Source organism: Trichechus manatus, unplaced genomic scaffold, assembly GCF_000243295.1.
Source record: "Trichechus manatus latirostris isolate Lorelei unplaced genomic scaffold, TriManLat1.0 scaffold00038, whole genome shotgun sequence".
Taxonomy (NCBI): domain Eukaryota; kingdom Metazoa; phylum Chordata; class Mammalia; order Sirenia; family Trichechidae; genus Trichechus; species Trichechus manatus.
The window spans coordinates 17,084,064-17,099,563 of NW_004443974.1; the positions used below are offsets into that span (position 1 = coordinate 17,084,064).

Consider the following 15,500-nt stretch of genomic DNA (forward strand, 5'->3'; position numbering starts at 1 on the left):
ATTTTCTAGCCACATCACCTTCAGGACACATGAGACTGCATCTAGCACTCTTTATTGGCTTGGTAGAGCTTTCCAGAAGGTTTGGGCCTCAGCGTCCTCTTCTGCAGATGGGGAAACATGTATTTACCTAATGAGGACTGTTACAAAGGTAAGGGGAAATAATTAGAGGAGGGGACTGACCCTCTGCTGGTCACTCCTGGCACTATGGGATGGGGGTGAGAGGTTAACGTTTTTTCCCTGTGGATGCTCATACCCATCAGGGGACTTTCTTGGGCAGGGGATTAATGATCCCACTCTCTATGTATTCAAAGACAGTGTATGGGTCCTGGTCCCCATTGATCGTGATGGCACGTGTATAGAACCCCTCCAGCTCAGCGGAATTCCGGTAGAACAGATCCATTTTGAGCTTGATCTGCTCTTCGGCATCCTTTGGGTTCTGCAGGAGACGGGCCTGGATCTCTATGGTAGGGGGTGGCCTGTACATGAGGTGGTACCTGTGAGAGAGGAGGAGAAATGGGTGACCAAAGGACCAGCCCAGAGGGCAGGGAAGAAAGGAATCCTCTGTTCTATTGCTGGCCTAGTCGGTATACCCTGGTCATCATCATCATCAAAAACAAACATTTACTGTGCACCAGCTGTGTGCACGCCTTGGGGTGGGCCCTGGGGCAACAGAGAGACTCAAGTCACAGTCTCTGCCCAGGGGAGAGGGATACAGATAAGTGACAGGAGGAGGGCAAAATATAATAAGTGCCAAGTTCCTTCGTTCTTTCCTATTCTTTCTTTCTCTTTCTTCCAAACAATATTTATTAAGCATCTGCTTAATATATGTCTGGTATTATATCTGTTGTTGACAAGGCATAGTAAGCAAGACAGATGGACTTTATGGTCAAATGCAGGAGGGGGACACAACAACAAATTGAGTGGAGGTGACAGTAAACGACATGGGCAGTCACTGTGGGGAGAGGCCCCGGGGCAGAGCAACATGAAAGACATGGTCTTTGACATGGGTGTGCTGAAGACTGTCCCCTAGCAGGAAGGATGACAGATTGGACCTATGTTTTAGAAAAGTCCTGGTAATGCCCTTCCTGCCTCACCCTACTCCATTCCTCAGTCCCATGGAAATGTGGCCCTGATTATCAGGAGGGACGGCAGAGTCTACTGGTTGGCAATTATGGGGACTTTAACTTGCATTCTGAACATGGATGCAGTAATTATACTTGGTCAGACTGCAGAATAAAACTCAGTTCACTTCCTGCAACTATGAAAAAGCTCAGAGGTGAACTGGTTCCCAGGGGGATGTGCTGGTACAAGCAGCCTTATACCAGCATAATAGATGATGCATCACGGTGAGAGCAAAAGCCCAGGGCAGTATACAGATGGCTCTTACCCAATGTATCCATTTCACATGCGGGGCCAATGCTGTTGACCCTGGGGGAGTGTGGGTGAACGTTCCACCCATGTATTGCTGTATAGCCTTGAGCATTAATTTCCTGGGTTTTCTTCCAGGCAAAGAGGGTCAACAGACTCTGTCCAGAGGAGCGAGTTTGATAAACCCCCTTTCCAGAGTCTTCTGTCAATAGTCACCAGTGTTAGCCCTGGAGAAGTTCCGCCATGGCACCAGACAGAGAGATGGGGCTCCCTGGTTGAGCCTGGCCCCTGGCAGCCCTTAGACGCCAACCATAGGAACCTGGCACACACCTTTCTCCTGTGACTGGATCGGTTCTTCTCAGGGTCAGCCGCTCGATGATGGAATCTAATGGTACATTCAGGAAAAACACCCTATGGGTAAAGAAAAAACACTGTGGTCAGAGAACCCCAGGCTGGATTCTCATCACCCTAAGACCAGGCATCATTCCCCACATGTGGGCAGAGCCATGAGGAGCCACCTCCTGGGAGCTCCTAGTACCAAACCTTGGAGATGGCCACCATGTCCTGGCTGCTCTCCACTCCCCTGCTTCTGGGACAGCTCCCCTAGCCCCATCATTCCAGGGGTGGGGCTCCCTGAGGGGACACTGTTCAGGTGAGCAGGAGGACACTGTGCTCTCTGGAGTCACACAGACTTGAGTTCAAATCTCTCCTCTGCCATGGACTTGCTTCGTGACCTAACCTCTCTTAGACTCAGTTTCCTCTGCTGTAAAATGTGGACAATAATAGTTTGATAGCGTTGGAGATTTAATGAGATAAATCATGTGACAAGCTTAACGCAGGATTTGAGCATACTCAGTGTGCGAACACAGTAGCTTGTATTACTATTTTATTATTATTGTTATTAGACACTCTTTCTGGGAGTTCAGACTGCCCATGCCTTCCCTGGAGAGGCAGGGTTGCTTATTCTCAGCTTTCTCTTTCTCTTTCACAAAGCAGCCCTGGTTCCAAGGGAGCAAGACACTCAAAGTCAACAGGCCCATCTCAGAATCCAACCAAAAAGACAAAGTACTCCCTTCTCTTGAAAATTTGGAAATTCAGACTGGAAGTGCCTGGGAATACATCTCCTAACCCCTAGTTCAAGGAGTTTAATCCCTCACCCCTTTCCTTTTGGCAATGGAATATTTTCTTCATATAAAACCTTAAGAGAGTGCTTCTCAACTGAGATTGATTTTGCCCCCCAGAAGACATTTGGCAATGTCTGCCGACATTTTGGGGGTGACTACTGGCATCTAGTGGGTAGAGGCTGGGGATGCTGCTAAACATCCTACAGTGCACAGGACAGCCCCCACATCAAAGAATTACTCAGCCCAAAACGTCAACAGTGCTGAGGCTGAGAAGCCCTGACTTAGGATAAAGTATGAAGAAATGGAGTAGATAAAAGGTGATGCTTCTCTGGTTGGGACAGTTGGGGTGGGGTGAGGGGCAGAGAGCCAAGTGTCCAGCTGGCCCCTACCTACAGATCTAATCCATGCCCCTGGCTTCTAGCACTAAACCATCTTGGTTTTTTTAATTATTATTATTTAGCAACTTCTGGAATAGTCTACTGCTTACTGTTTACTTACTCGTCCTTTAAGTAATTCATTCACACATTTATTGAGTGCCTGCTGCATGCCAGGCCCTGTAGTAAGCTCCACTGTTTATGAATTCATTGCATGGAACTTATACACTATATTTAATAAAGTCATCATCATTGACTGATGTGTGCAATTTCTATTGGGGATAATATCAGTGACAACAAACACTCCCTGTGTGCCCAAAGAATCCTCTTCATGTCACTTTCAAGTAAGTAAAGTCAGGCCAGAAACATCTCTAGGAAAGCGTAAGAAAAACATATATAAACTAGGTTGCATGGAAACTGTAGAATGGAAACCTTTTGAGGAAGGATACTCTGCCGCCTCCAAGTTAGTGAACAAAAGAATCCCCTCACTGTCAGTGGCCGATTCTTGGAACTCACTGGACTGGTGCAGCAGCCTGCTGAGAAGCAAAACTCTGGTGGTGTGATGGGACACTGGACCCCAAGGACCCTGGATAAGCCCCTCAGGCCCAGGTTCCACCTCTATAGCCAGAGCAATAACAGGCCCCAAGCCAGTGTCCTGACATGCACCCAGTGCTCAGGAAATGCTTATGAAGGAATGAACAAATGGTAGGTAGTCCTAGTGTTCTAAGTTCTACTGCCTGGCTTTTTTCTATTCCAGTCAAAAACTCAGTTAACTGGTAGAGTTGAGGATGAATCTACAATACCAGGGTTGGCAGGGATTTTATACATATGGTTATTCCCAGCGACCAGCATATCAGGATCCCCTGGGAACCCTTTAACATGTGGGATGCCTATAACCTCTCCCAGAAATGCTGAGTCAGCAGATGCTGGGGGAGCCCAGTATTCCCCTGGTGACTGGAATCCACTGCCTTGGAGAACACTGGGCCAGGGATTCTGAACAAGGAACGCTGCAGGTCATTCCTGTGAACCTCTGTGAATTAGATACAAACTATTTCGTACGTGTGAGAATGTATGATTTTCTTGGGTGGGTGTGTCCATGCTTCTTATCGGATTCTCATAGGACTGCCAGTTCTTAAAAATGGTTACGAATCACTGACCTGAGCCAAAGCCTCGTGTTTTGCAGCAAGATGAAGGGCCCTAGGCTGTGATTAGGCGACAAAGCTAGGCTGCCCAGATCCTGCACGCTGTCTTCTCGCTCACTGCTTCCTTTGGCTTGTAGACATTTGTTGATTTTCTCAATTCCCTCTGGGGAGTCATCCTTAGTCGTTGTCATCCCTGTGACTTGGTTGGAACTAACTCTCACCTGGTCGCAAGGCTGGGCAGGAGGGAGGCCTACATGTGGCCAATCTGAGGCCCAGCTCCTCCTGGCCTCAGCATTATTGAACCTCCTGGTTAAGGATGCAAAGATTGGCCAATGAGAGGCTGCCCTGGGGTTTGCTGGAGAAAAAGGAGCCTTGTTTCTGCTGGGACTGCTAAGCTGATGGAATGGAAGCCCAAGGTTAACTAGGGCTGGGCTGAGAGAGCAGACAGATGGCAGGAAACATTGTTTGGGGCCCTGGATCAAGCTGTGCCTGAAGCCAACTTACCCTGCAATTTTTCCCCAACATAAATACATAAATCTATTCTTTTGCTTAAGCCACTATGAGTTGGGTTTCCTCTAACTATTACCCATAGGATACCTAATACACCTAGTCTTTCTAATACCACTTATTCCAGAAAATGTGTGAGCTTCAAAAACAGTCTGCGAACCAAATGCTCTTTCTCCTTCAAGGCCAGCTTCCCACACTCCCTTCCTTCTCCCTTTCTCATTTTGTCCACACTGTTTACTGAGGTTTGCTTCTGCCAAGTTGGCAAGAAGCCCCTCATTGGTGCCTGACAAAAGTTCCAGCCGCCCCTCCACAAAGCGTGCAAGATAGTTTCCACAGCAGCCTGGGGGGGGCAGGAGCCATGAAAACCCACTTCTTTCCTGCACATGTTCTCAGTAATGACTTCCACTCACAACATGCTGCAAAATAACAGCCGCCAAATAAAACATGCGAGATTGGGGAACGTCTAAACACAGGGAGTGCAGGTGTTTCAACCTGCTTTTATCCCTTACACTCTGAACATGCGGCCCCCCCAAACACCCCGTTATTTTCGAGGCCCAACAGCAACACCCAAACACGGTTGTCACTGCAGCTGGCGGTTGACAGTGCCTCTCTGGATGCCAACGTCAGTAGAAAGGAAGCCATTTCAGAAATCCCTGATAATTGATGCTGCTTCATAAACAAACAAGCCCCAACTGAAAGACTTTTAACCCAGCATATCAAGACTGCTTGTCATCATTCAAGGGAATGGCTTGTGAAAGGCTGGCAAGATCAGAAGCACAAGGACACCAAATTGGTACTGGAAACGCGTCGCTGGGAAAAGCCTCACTGGAGACAAGCTGTGCTTCCACACTAGAAGATTCTGATTACCCAGGCTCATGGCACCACAATGTGAGGGCCCAGTGACAGGGTGGCATGGGCGAGCCAAGCATCTCTGCTAAGACATACTGCCCCATGCACGTCACCACCCTTGGCTTTTTGTTTTCTGCTTCTCTTACAACAACACAGCAAGGAAAGGAGAATGGTGAAAGCACGGAAAACTCGGAGCAGGGCGTGTGCTGGGCAGAGACCCTTCCGGTGTGTGTGGGTGTGGGGTACTTGGACTGACTAGGGTAGGGACCTGTCTTTGGGATTCTAGAATTTCAGGCTGGTAGATGCCTCAGAAGAAGAGCCCTGGTGGTGCAACAGTTAAGTGCTCTGCTGCTAACCGGAAAGATTGATGGTTCGAACCCACCCAGTGGCTCCAGGGGAGAAAGACCTGGCAATCTGCTCCCGTAAAGATTAAAAAAAAAAAAAAAAACTCCTTGCTGTTGAGTCAGTTGCAACTCATACAGCCTAGAAAACCCTGTGGGGCAGTTTTACTCTATCACATGAGGTCACTATGAGTTGGAATCGACTCGAGGGCACCTAACAACAGATGCCTCCAAAGGGGAGGTGGAAGTTACCTTTGAAGGCCCCTAATGCCTTGGTAGGAGCCCTGGTGGCACAGTGGCTAAGAGCTATGGCTGCTAACCAAAAGATCTGTGGTTCGAATCCACCAGCCACTCCTTGGAAACCCGATGGGGGCAGTTCTACTCTGTCCTATAGGGTCGCTATAAGTTGGAATTGACTAGACAGCAACTGGTATAATGCCTCAGTAAGCAAACTGGGGTCCCTGGACCAGCAGCAGCGTATCTCCAGCCCCACTGCACACCACTGAACTGGAATCTATGTTTTAACAAGATCCATGGTGATTTGTATGCACATTAAAGTGGGACAAGCGCTGCTTTGATCCAGTGTTTCCCAGATTTATCTGATGTCAAGAATTATCTGGAAGACTTGTCTAGCATACAGATTCCAGGCACCCTCCCAGAGCTAATGAAGCAAAACTTCCCAGGCAAGGGCTGCATTTTTAAATCAGCAGCCCAGGTAATTCTTACGCTCGGGCAGGTGTGGGAACCACGGCTCCATCTAATCCAGCGGTTCTCACCCTTGGCCACACCACTGTAACCATCCAGGGCATTTTAAGGTAGCCCTGGTGGCACAAACTGTTACGTGCTTGGCTAGTAACTGAAAGCACTAGGGTTGCCATGAGTCAGAACTGTTTTTTCCGTTTTGGGGAGCTTTAAGAATACTGAGGCCTGGGTCCCACTCCCAAAAATTCTGATTTAATTGGTCCAGGTGTACCCTCAGAAAGGAGATTTTTAAAAGCTCCTCAAGTGATTGTAATTTATAGCCAGGGTTGAAAACCACTGCTCTGATCCAAATCTGCTCAGTGTATAATATGGGGAAACCGAGTCCCAGAGAGGCAAGGGGCTCACACTGTGTCACTGAGGGCACTGGTGTCAGATACCCAACAACAGCTGGGATCTCCTGACCCTCCTTCATCATGCCCTGGCTGGCCACACTGCCTGAGGCACTGTTTGGAGAGCAAAGGCAGCCTCACTAGAAATGGAGGGACAGAATTCTCTCCAGGCCCATGGCTAGATGTGGTAATCTTGAAAGACAGGATATACAATCACTGGCTATAATATGGCATTCAGACCTGCCCAGGGGCAGGGGCCTGCCCTTGTTGGCCTCTTTATTTTAACCAATAAGCCATCACAATATGCAAAATCCTATACAAAACACTACACTCACTCCTCACTTATTGACATGGTTAGGTTCCAAAGACCAGGTCATTACGTGAAAATTGGCATTATGCAAAAATGGAGGATGACCACACCAGATCACAAAATGGATGACCATATCATTACACAACTTCCAAACCACTAAGAATCATGGCTCAGGAAAGTTGACATATAACCTTAACCATCACAGCCAGCGTTACTCTCACCTCGCACCTTGGCATTTGTTATTGCCAGACGTATGTAATGAATGTGCAAAATAGTCAGATAGTAGATTTTTTACTATTGTAAATGAGAAATGACAGATAACGAGACAGTCGATACATGAGGAGTAGGTGTATAACATAGTTACTAGACATTATGGCAAAGGCAGAACGAGGGAGTTCTCTGGCATTGTAAGAATAAACTTACAATCTAATGAGGTTGTGAATATGCATACATGTATACAAATAAGTGGGTGTACAAAAAATATAAACCATATGTTAATACTAATTTTACATGAACTATAATGCCAGCGCTATACAAATTCTTGCGGAACATAGAAGAGGAGGGAATACTTCCAAACTTATTTTATGAGGCAGATTTTCCCTGATACCAAAAGCCAGACAAAGACACCATAAGAAAACTACAGGCCAATATCATGAACACAGGTGCAAAAATCTGCAATAAAATATTAAAACAAAAAAAAAAGAAAAGAAGATCAAACCCATTACCGTGGAGTCGATTCCGACTCATAGCAACCCTATAGGATGGAGTAGAACTGCCCTATATGGTTTCCAAGGAGTGCCTGGTGGATTCGAACTGCCAATATTTTGGTTAGCAGCTGTAGCTCTTAACCACTACACCACCAGGGTCTCCCAATAAAATATTAGTGAACAAAAAATCAAATTCACAAAAAAGACCAGATTTACTAGTCTGATACAGACTGAAGGAACCTCAAGACTATGGTCCTAAGACATCCTTCTGACCTGGAACTGAAGCCATTCCTAGAGACCTTCTCCCAGCCAAACAATAGACAACCCCATAAGATAAACTATAACACCCTAGAGGAGTGTACTCCTTAGAATGATCAATTACACAAGATCAAAAGGGCAATATCTGCCCAAAAGCAAAGATGAGAAGGCAGGAAGATACAGAAAATTATGACAAAAGGAAAAGGGGAACCCAGGGAGGAAATAGGGAGAGTGTTGACTCATTATGGGGAATGAAACCAAGGTCATGAAACACTTTATGTACAAACTATCAAATGGGAAACTAATTTGAACTAATTTGCTGTGTAAACTTTCACCTAATGCACAATAAAAAAAAAAAGAAGAAGAAATTGAAGTTAAAAAAATAATAAAATCTTAGTAAATGAATCCAGCAATACATAAAAAGAATAACACATTGAAGCCAAGTGGGTTTTATCTTGGGAATGCAAAATTGGTTCAATATTTGAAAATCAATCAATGTAATCCACCATATTAATAGTCTAAAGAAGAAAAAACAGATAAACATATCAATTGATGCAGAAAAGCATTTGATAAAATTTTATATCAATTCTTGATAAAAACTCTCAGCAAACTAGATAGAGAGGAATGTCCTCAACCTGATAAAAGACATCTACGAAAAAAAACTATAGCTAACATCATACATAATAGTAAAAGATGGAATGCTTTTTTCCTAAGATTAGGAATAAGACAAGGATGTTTGCTCTTGCCACTTCTAGTCAACATCATACTGGAAGTCCTGGATAATGCAATAATGCAGAAAAAGAAATAACAGGCACAGACTGAAAAAAGAGGAAATAAAACTGTCTTTATGTGCAGATGACAAGACTGTCTAAATATAAAATCCCAAAAATCTTCAAAAAAGCTACTACAACTAATAAGTGAGTTTAGCCAAGTCACAAGATATAAAACTATTATATCAAAGAAAAAATTTCTACTTTCTAATTGTTTATTTTCCAATAAACACTTGGAAATTGAAATTAAAATGCATGAAAGTATTAAAAGTATTTTAAAAGTATCAAAAATATTTTAAAAAAAAACAAAAACCCACTGCCGTCAACTCATAGCAATCCTATAGGACAGTAGAACTGCCCCACAGGGTTCCTAAGGCTGTAAATTTTTATAGAAGCTGACTGCCACATCTTTCTCCTGCAGAGCAGCTGGTAGGTTTGCACTGCTGACCTTTTGGATACCAGTCAAGCACTTTAACCATTGTACCACCAGGGCTCCATGTTTATTAAATAAATAAATCTGACAAAATATTATCAAGATCTATATGCTTAAAACTACAAAACACTATCAAAGAATTCAAAGAAGACTTAAATAAATGGAGAGCTATACCATGTTCATGGACTAGGCAACTCAATAATGTTAAAAATGTAAACCCTCCCCCAAACAGATCTCTAGATTCAATGCCAAAACCTGTTCCCATTGAGTCAATTCCAACTCAAAATCCCAGCAAGATTTTTTTTTTAAAGGTTCTATAAAAGCTGATTGTAAATTTTATATGGAAAGGAACTAGAATAGCTAAAACAATGTGGAAAAGAAGAATCAGTTGATTTCAAGATTTGCTCCAATGCTACAGTAATCAAGACAGTGTAGATGGTGGTAAGAGGATAGACACATGATCAAAGGAACAGAATAGAGACCAGAAATAGACTCATACAAATATGGTCAAATGATTTTCAATAAAGGTGCCAAGGCAATTCAATGGAGGAAGAATGATATCTTCAACCAATAGTGCTGGAATAATTAGACAACTATATGCAAAATCATTATCATCATCTTGACCTATACTTCACACCGCATACAAAATTTAACTCAAAATGGATCATAGACCTAAATGTAAAACCTAAAACTATTAAACTCTAGAAGAAAGTCTTTGTGATCTTGGGTTAAAAGATTTCCTAGATATGATACCAAAATCATGATCCATAAAAGAAAAAAATTGATAAATTAGACTTCATTAAAAGTCTAACAATTAATTTAAAACATCTGCTCTTCAAAAGACATTATTAGAAGGAAAGCAAGCCACAGATTGGTAGAATTTATCTGCAATGCTCATATCTACTAAAGGATTTGTATCTAGAATACACAAATAATAAGAAATACATAGAAAATGCACAACAAATTATATGCACAAGGAGACACAAATAGATCTCTTACTACCTTAGACTTCCCAAATTTGATATTCAGATAGGGAAAGTTTGATCTAGGAAAATAGTTTTCTGAAATACGTTCAAACTGCCTCCTTTTTCCCCAGTCTTTTCAGATCCTGGAGAACTATGCTGCGCCATTTGTCTGGAGCCTGGCTGGAAGGCAGTGCCACTCTCTGGGCTTGAGACAAAGACTTGGTCTCTGCAACTCAGAGCCCCTTCCCGGGACTGAAATACACACCCAGCAGACTCTCTGGCTGTGGTATAATCATGGGGGTCTTCTCTCAATTGGGATTTTGTAATGACTGTAGCACAGAGGTTAAGAACTTGGCTGCAGTTTGAATCCACCAGCCACTCCTTGAAACCCTATGGGGAAGTTCTACTTTGTCCTATAGCGTTGCTATGAGTTGGAATTGACTCAACGGCAGTGGGTTTGGTTTTTTGGTTTTTTTTTATTTGGCCCCTGAAGCAGGGAACCAGAGAGAAAGAAAAACTACCAGGAAAAATGTACAATTACAGCACTGATTAATACTTAGAACTGTCTGCTTATCTTTGACTAAAGTTGTTGTCCATGATATCAGAGAGGTGAGGCAACATACACGCTGTTGCCAAATTAGCCTTCCTACAATTATAACCTATGGGACGTACATATAGCACAAAGCAGGAGTAACCAGCTTTTATAGAGTTGTCAGGACAAGACTTCCAAGTGATCTAAAGGTCAAGGAAGCATACAAGTTCAGAGATGACTATATTTGGCAACTGCAGTGAAGAATGGGGAAGTTGTTAGAGAAAGCTAATCTGAATGAAAAGTGAAACTGAACATAGAATGGGAGGAATAAAGGCAGTTTTGGAGAGACTGGACTGCAGGTGCTAGTGAAGTATGCCTAAAAAAAAAAAAAAAACCATTGCCATCAAGTTGATTTCAACACATGGCAGCCCCACGTGTTAGAGAGTAGAATGGCTCCATAGGGTTTTCTTGTATGCTGAGCAAATTATCCAGCATATAACTTGATGGCAATGGGTTTGTTTTTGTTTTTGTTTTTTTTTAATAATCCGAGAAGCTGGACTATATGAAGAAGAACGGGGCATCAGGATTGGAGGAAGACTTGTTAACAACCTGCATTATGCAGATGACACAACCTTGCTTGCTGAAAGTGAAGAGGACTTGAAGTACTTACTGATGAAGACCAAAGACCACAGCCTTCAGCATGGATTACACTTCAACATAAAGAAAACAGAAATCCTCACAACTGGACCAATAAGCAACATCATGATACTTGGAGAAAAGATTGAAGCTGGCAAGGCTTTCATTTTACTTGGATCCACAATCAACTCCCAAGGAAGCAGCAGTCAAGAAATCAAAAGAAGCATTGCACTGGGCAAATCTGCTGCAAAAGACCTCTTTAAAGTATTGGAAAGCAAAGATGTCACCTTGAAGACTAAGGTGCGCCTGACCAAAGCCATGGTATTTTCAATCACATCATATGCATGCGAAACCTGGACAATGAATAAGGAGGACCAAAGAAGAATTGATGCCTTTGAATTGTGGTGTTGTTGAAGAATATTGAATATACCATGGACTGTCAAAAGAATGAACAAATCTGTCTTGGAAGAAGTACAACCAGAATGCTCCTTAGAAAGAAGGATAACGAGACTATGTTTACATACTTTGGACATGTTGTCAGGAGAGATCAGTCCCTGGAGAAGAACATCATGCTTGGTAAAGTACAGGGTCAGTGACAAAGAGGAAGACCCTCAATGAGATGGATTGACACAATGGCTGCAACAGTGGGCTCAAGCATAACAACGATTGTGAGGATGGCGCAAGACCAGGCAGTGTTTTGTTCTGTGGTACATAGGGTGGCTATGAGTCAGAACCGACTTGACGGCACCTAAGAACAACAACATAGAGTTTTCTTGGCTGTAATCTTTATGGAAGTGGATCACCAGACCTTTTCTTCCATGGCATTGCTGGGTGACCTTTAGGTTAGTAGCTGAGAGCAAACTGCTTGCGCCACCCAGGGACCCTTGAAGTATGCCTACCCATTGCCGTTGAGTCGATTCTGACTCATAATGACCCCATAGGACAGAGGAGAACTGCCCAACAGGGTTTCCAAGGAGCAGCTGGTGGATCAAACTGCCGACCTTTTGGTTAGCAGCTGAACTCTTAACCACTGTGCACCAGGGCTCCAAAGTATGCCGAGACTACCAAAAAAAGTAAAGGTCCCACTTGTGGGGGTCTGTTTAATTAGGTTACCTGCAGAAGGATTCACACCTCCAACTATACTAGGTGTAAGCTCTCTGAGCACAGGAGCTGGACTGTCCTGTGAAGGCTGTATCCCTTATGCCTGGCAGATGGTAAGTGATGGGCAAATGTGGATGAGTAAGTGAGGGAACCAGCTGTGACATCACAGGAGACCTAGTTCCCTCTCCCAGAGAAGTGTCCCATCAAGTGAATGGGATTGGCTCCCAGGTCTTCCTGACAGGTGTCATGAACAGCAGGCACAGGTTGCAAAGGTTCCCATAACCACAGTTATAAAAGATTATGCACGAGAGATGTGGGGGAGAAAGCAATGCTAGACAGAGTTTGGATACAGAGCCTGCCTGGAGCTTGGAAAAGACCCTGATCAGACTTTTAAAAAATTTATTATATCTATTTTCTACCCTGACAGGAGTACATTTGAAAAATAAAGGTGTCTCAGTCATCTGGTGCTGCTCTAACAAGAATACCACAAGTGGATGGCTTTACAAAGAGAAATTTATTGTCTTCACAGTCCAGTAGGCTACAAATCCAAATTAAGGGCATCAGCTCCAGGAAAAGTCTCTCTCTCTCCGTCGGCTCTGGAGAAAGGTCCTTGTGATGCCTCAGTCTTTCCTTTGGTCTGGGAGCTTCTCTGCGCAGGACCCTCAGGTCCAAAGGACGCACTCTGCTCCCGGCATTGCTTTCTTGGTGGTATGAGGTTCCCATGTGTCTCTGCTCACTTCTCTCTTTTATATCTCAAAAGAGGTTGCATTAAGACACTAATCTTGTCAACCTCATCAGTATAACCTCATCACAGTGATAGAATTTACAACACATGAGGAGATCACATATAATCTCATCATAGTGGTAGAGTTTACAACAACACATAAGGAAATCACATCAGATAACACAATCATACAATACTGGGAATCATGACCTAGCCAAGTTGCTGCACACATTTTTTGGGGGACACAATTCAATCCATGACAAAAGGCCAGACATCTCAACCTTCTTCTAAAACTCCATGTATAGAGTCTCCTGCCCTCAGGGAGCAGCTGCAGCATCAGTTCACTTCCTGCTCCGACTCCTTTAAATAAAAAAGAGGCTCCCCCAACTTCCAGGCAACATGGTGCTATAGCAACATGCTGTCCCTCCACAGCAAAGATCAGAAAAACTAAGTCAAACAGAGTCACATGTCAATCCTGAAACCCTAAGCATCAAATGAAGAGATAAAGAACTCAGTAAAGCACCAAATGGAATAAGAAACTGACCAAGAACAGAGAGCGAGGAGAGATACGTGCAGCATGGCTCCGCCATCTTGGACTTCTATCAGAGATCAGCAAACAGGGGGTATGAGAAAGCAACTTCACGGAGCTTCCAGCAGGAGACAGACCAACCGGTAACCAGCAATATAGGCTTTCCAGCCCCCCACCCTTCTTCACCCCCCCCTTAGCCTCCTCTGCTTCCTGCAGCCACAGTCTCCTGGCCAGGAAGCACCAGATTCACCCCAATGTTGTTTGGATTCTATCTGCCCGCACTGGCCAGCTCCCTGAGTGCCTTTTGCTGGCTGCTGGTATTGCTTTTTTCCGCTTCTTTAGATTTCTTCCTTACCTCTCACCACCTCCCCCTCCTTTCTCTCAAATACCTGGCTCCGTGCACCATCTTTGCTTCTTCCTGAAAGGTGGAGAAACACCACTTGACTGTGAAACTGCTTCCCGGCCCAGCCACCATGCTGGTGGGACCCCCGGGGCTTTTTTTGTTTGTTTGTTTGCCCTAATTTTTTCTGTTTTGATTTGTTTATTTGTTTTCATTTTCTTTTCTTGATATGGGAGCCCCCTCTAGCTGGGCAGTACTGTGCAGCTTGGAAGCTACTCCCTTACTCTGTGCAGATGCACAGGGACATCCCCGGGGACATTTGTTTTTTCTTGTTTTTTTTTTTCTTTGTTTTTGTTTCTTTGTTTTGTTTTCTTCTCTCTCTTATTCCCTTTTTATTTTTCTTCATTTCCAGCTTCTTGATTTATGCATTTTTTTTCTTTTACCCTTTTTCTTTTTCATTTTTGTTTTTCCTCATTTCTCAGTCTCTCATCTCTCTGCTCCAATAGCAAGCTCCCTTAGCAGTCTTTTTTATTTGTATGTATGTTTTCGGCTCCTGTTCCTCTCTCCTCTCTCTCCTCTTTCCCATACCCCATCTTAGCTATACACATCACAAACTACCCCCTCTTTCCTGCCTACCTGCACCATGCACTGAACATCACACTCCCAAGCAGCACAGGCACGGCCTACTGGAACCTGCCCTGCACTGATTCCCGGTCCGCACTGTCAGCCCTGGTACGTGCCACCAACAACCCATCCCAGCAACTCCCTTTCAGCTGGACCTGCCCTGCTGTACCATACCTGAATGACTGACCCTGTCCATTGGAGAAGGAGGTGAAAAGTATCATGCCCACAGACGAGCAAACAAAAAAGAATGTACAGCCCACCTGCTCAGACATAACCAAATAAAACAAAAAATCAGGACAAAACCAACAAATCTACAATCAATAAACAGGAAAATAACGACTGAATGCCCCGAAGACAGCAGACAATATCAAAACATTTACAAAAACAGGACAGGATGGTTCCAGTAGGCGTCCAAAATAAAACACAGATAACCTTCCAGTAGAAGAAAAGGCACTAGACCTAACTGATACGGATTTCAAATCTCTAATATTCAGAATTATCCAAGAGTTGAAGCAAAAAGCAGACAAAAAGGAGGGGGAAAAATAGACAAATTCATGGAAAAGGCAGACAAATTCATGGAAAATACAGACCAAAAAATGGAAGAATTCAAGAAAATAATACAGGAACAAAATGCTAAAATAAATTCACAACTAGAAATCTACAAAAACAACAATTAGAAATCAAAAAGATAAACAACAAGATTTTAGAAATGGACAGTGTCATAGAAGGGCTGAGGAGCAGGTTTGAAATGATGGAAGATAGGATCAACAAAATT

General features: G+C 43.8%; 1 protein-coding gene across 1 annotated transcript in view; it reads right to left on the minus strand.

Moving 5' to 3' along the window:
* Positions 1–256: 256 nt before the first annotated feature.
* Positions 257–15,500, minus strand: part of AK8 (adenylate kinase 8) — a 170,444-nt gene continuing 155,200 nt past the window's right edge. The window contains exons 12-13 of the mRNA XM_004375786.1: positions 1,699–1,779; positions 257–494 (exon numbers count right to left, since the gene is read on the minus strand). Of these exons, the coding sequence (XP_004375843.1) occupies positions 257–494; positions 1,699–1,779 (319 nt within the window). The remainder of the gene's footprint in view (positions 495–1,698; positions 1,780–15,500) is intronic.